Here is a 4,048-nt window from a genome sequence, read left to right on the forward strand (position 1 = left end):
TTACCAACAGCGGCTGGCCTGGCCTAGGCCTCCTGCTTCCCCATTTGTTAGAGAACATCTCCAGGTCAAAGACAAAGCCCGTCTCAACCTCTGCTTGGGCTCTGCTCCCCCAAAGGAGTGCATGCTCACCCTGCAGCACTGCATTCGTTCATCCAGTGGTAAATGGTCCCACTGCCCCGGTGGAGGCAGCCCCCTCTCCGAGGCTCACAGTTCCTCCCTCAACCCCTCCTGAGGCCCGTCCCTGCCAGGACTGACCCTGGGAGCACCTAGAAGCTGGGAAAGGCCAGGCGGTGTCTGCCATCCTTGGGTGGACAGGTGTGTGGGCCAATAGCCCAGAGCTTTGGGTTGGGTGCCCCTGCTGCGTATGGCCTCACTGGGGAAGAAAGAACAACTGCATTTCCAGAGCCCTGGCAGCCCTGACCTGTGGGTGCACAGTTCCTCCTCCGTGGTTGGCCACCTTTCTGACTTCACCCCTGGGCTTCCTGTGGGGCTTCCTCTTCGTCCTGTGACACCAAAGCCCCCACGATGCGACTGCTACCACCGCTGCTGCTGCCCCTGCTGTGGGCAGGTGAGTGGGCATGGGGAGGGGCTCACGGTGGGGCTGGCCCAGCTGACCCTGGCTTCCTCACAGGGTCCCTGGCTCAGGATTCTCAGTACCAACTGAAAGTACCACCTCTGGTGGAGGTGCAGGAAGGCCTGTGTGTCCTCGTGCCCTGCAGAGTTTCCTACCCCGGACACTGCAGGACTGTGTGTGACTCCCCAGCGTATGGCTACTGGTTCCGGGAAAAGGCCAGTATAAACCAGGATGCTCCAGTGGCCACAAACGAACAAAGTCGAGAAGTGCAGGAGGGGAGTCGGGGCCGATTCCTCCTCTCTGGAGATCCCCAGACTTGCAACTGCTCCCTGGACATCAGAGACGCGCAGAGGGGGGACGCAGGCGCGTACTTCTTCAGGGTGGAGAGAGGGCCTGAGGTGCGATACAGTTTCACAGAGAACCTGCTCTCTGTGCGTGTGACGGGTAAGGAATGAGGTCGAGAGGGATGCAGGGGGGGTCCTGAGGGCCCCCAGGGCACAGTAGGGCTGGACCCCTGCTCCTCACTAGAGGGACCCAGGGGAGCAGACCTTGAGCCTCGCTGGGGAACACAGCAGCTCTGCAGCAGAGGGCACTTTTGGGGGCACACTCAGGGGTCCCCACCTTCAGGGCCCAGTCTGCCTTTCTCCCCCCAGATCTGACCCAGACTCCTGACGTCCACATCTGGGGGACCCTTGAGTCTGGCCGGCCCCAGAACATAACCTGTGCAGTGCCCTGGGCCTGTAAGAGGGGGACGCCCCCCACCTTCTCCTGGATCGGGGTGGCCCTCAGCTCTCTGGTCCCCCAGACACCCCTCTCCTCGGTGCTCACCCTCACCCCCGGGCCTCAGCACCACGGCACCAACCTCACCTGTCGCGTGACTCTCCCTGGATCTGGTGTGACCACGGAGAGGACCATCCAGCTCAATGTGTCCTGTGAGTGCTGGGCCAGGACACCCGGGTCCCTGGGGCAGTGGGTTTCGGGGATTTGGGGGGCAGAGCCTGCCATACTAGGGGCTGGGGCTAGGGAGGAAGGAAAAGGATGGTGTCTCTTGCCTTCCTCTTTCTAAAGTTCTTGCCGCTGAAAAGTGAACAGTTATGTCTGTCTGTCCAGATGCACCAGAGAACCTGACCATCCGCGTGTTCCGGAGTAATGGCACAGGTAGGCGGGCCACCCCCAGGGCTGTGGGGAAGCGGGCTCTGCCTCCACCCTCCTGAGCAGAGCTCAGATCTCAGAGCCCAGACATTCAGAGGACAGAGAGGCTCAGGCAAGGTGTGCAGACAGCAGATGGAAGCCTCTCCTCCCTCAGCGCCCTCCATGGGCCCGTCCCTCCCCGCCCTGCCCTTACTGAGGTGCCTGTGCAGTCCAGGGGGTGTGACCGTCGCCAGTGCCAAGCTGTGTCCTTGTCCCACACCTGTCCTCATTCTCCTTAGGACTCGAACCCTGCCTGCACCCTCGGTTTCCCTCTGTTATCTTAATGTTTTCAAAACTAGTAAACAACTTGGTTTATATCCCCTCAGGCTGCCATAGCAAAATGCCACAGGCTGGGTGGCTTGACTAGGAATTGGGAAGTCTGAGGTGAAGGTGCCCACTGAGTCGGGCCCTGGGAGGGCTCCCTTCCTGGCTGGCAGATGGCATCTTTTCGCTGAGTGCCCCCACAGTGGAGGCAGAGCAAGCTGTGGTGTCCCTTCTCACGGCACGAATCCCATCATGAGGGCCCCGACCTCACGACTTTATCTAACTGTAACTACCTCCCCGAAGCCCCTCTCCAAATACCATCACATTGCGGGTTCGAACTTCAATGTGTGAATTTGGAGGAACACATGTCAGTCCATAGCAAAATTTAGTAAGAATTAAATAGTATTCTCCCCTCTTGGCTATCCATCCAAAGACAATCTATGTCTATATATTTACTAACACACACACACTTACACACACATACACCCATACTATACATACTCTCTGTATCTTTATTACTTTTTAAGAATGACTTATTTGATCTTGTTGTAATAATTATTTTTTTAATTTTCCTATGGGGTATGTGTGCTAACTAGAGACAGAGAGAAAGAGAGAGAGAGAGAAAGTGAGAAAGCAAGCTACCAGGTCTGGGACTCGAACTTCAGTTGGTCATGTGGGAGTCCAGTCCCGTAACTATAATGCCATCTGCTGGGCCTTGCATCTATTTTTTTTTTTTTTTTTTTTGAGAGGTGTTTGCTATAGGGTGCATGTGCTTGCCAGAAAGACAGAGAGAGACAGATGGAAAGAGAAATCACCTCCTGGGGGGATGGCCACACCGCAATCCCTTCTCCATCATTCTCCTCTCAGGATCTTGGGCACGCACGCACATGTGCCCAGTGTAAATTTAAGCCGCCGGGTCCGGGACTCAAACCACAGTCAACTACATGAGAATCCAGCAACATAGCCATTACGCTAACTGCTGGTCTCAATTATTTTTTAATCAAATTTCATTTCAGATGATTTTAGATTTTCAGAAAAGTTGCAAAAATGGTACAGAGTTCTCATAAATCCCTTACCCAGCTTAAATCAGCGTGGTGCATTTGTCACAGCTAAGTGGCAGTGACCCATTATTACAGACTAAACTCGATTCTTTTAACTTACTGTATTAGGTAGGTCTTTCTGCGTTGGTACACAGAAAATCTTTGTTCTTATTAAGCACTCCATGGTTTTCCACTTTCAAGTATATTACACTAGAAACTTAACCTGTTTCTCTACTGGTGAAAACAATGGTGTTTCTAGTCTTTTGTTAATACAAATAATTTGTCTGAACACTTCCCAGATGTGCTCACATAAATGCAGGTTCTGTGAGGTTTAACTGTGCCTGAGGCCTTTGCAGTGTCACAGGTAAGACGCCCAAACACACATACTCACAAAGCAATATGACAGGGTTAGGGACAGGAGTCAGGGGACGGTGCCCTGAGAACGAGCAGCTCCGCCCCTCGGGAGCCAGATGGTGGCAAAGCGACGGCAGTGCTACTTTCCCACACGGGAACGGTCCTGGGTCCAGAGTCAAACCCCGGATCAAAGCGTGTATTTGTCATTCCTGTAGAACTTACCAAATTGCACTGCGATTGAAAGTCCCACCAACGACGTACCTACTTCTCTGCTAAACATTTCATCCTTGCTGATGTCATAAGTGAATTCAGAATTAAAATTATAGTTCTGATTTGCATTATTTTGTGACTAGGTTGTGTATCTTTCATTGTACCTAAAACTGATTTGTAGTTTTTGGTCCGTGCTTCTTCTTTTTGTTTGTTTGTTTGTTTCGTTTTGTTTTGTTTTGTTTTGATGATGATTTGAAGAAGCTGCTTTTATTTATTTATTTATTTATTTATTTATTTATTTATTTTGGAGAGGTTTTTGCTATAGGGCGTGTGCACTCGCCGGACAGACAGAGAGAGACAAAGAGATAGAAAGCGAGAAATCACCCCCCAGGGAGGATGGCCATGCCACAATCCC

The 4,048-nt window shown here is 52.4% G+C and overlaps 1 protein-coding gene across 1 annotated transcript in view; it reads left to right on the forward strand.

Annotated features, from left to right (window-relative positions):
* Positions 1–492: 492 nt before the first annotated feature.
* Positions 493–4,048, forward strand: part of LOC102469812 (sialic acid-binding Ig-like lectin 13) — a 13,995-nt gene continuing 10,439 nt past the window's right edge. The window contains exons 1-4 of the mRNA XM_027770367.1: positions 493–568; positions 632–1,018; positions 1,228–1,506; positions 1,685–1,732. Of these exons, the coding sequence (XP_027626168.1) occupies positions 526–568; positions 632–1,018; positions 1,228–1,506; positions 1,685–1,732 (757 nt within the window). The 5' untranslated portion in view covers positions 493–525. The remainder of the gene's footprint in view (positions 569–631; positions 1,019–1,227; positions 1,507–1,684; positions 1,733–4,048) is intronic.

This window comes from Tupaia chinensis, unplaced genomic scaffold (assembly GCF_000334495.1).
Source record: "Tupaia chinensis unplaced genomic scaffold, TupChi_1.0 Scaffold000129_1, whole genome shotgun sequence".
NCBI classification, from domain to species: domain Eukaryota; kingdom Metazoa; phylum Chordata; class Mammalia; order Scandentia; family Tupaiidae; genus Tupaia; species Tupaia belangeri.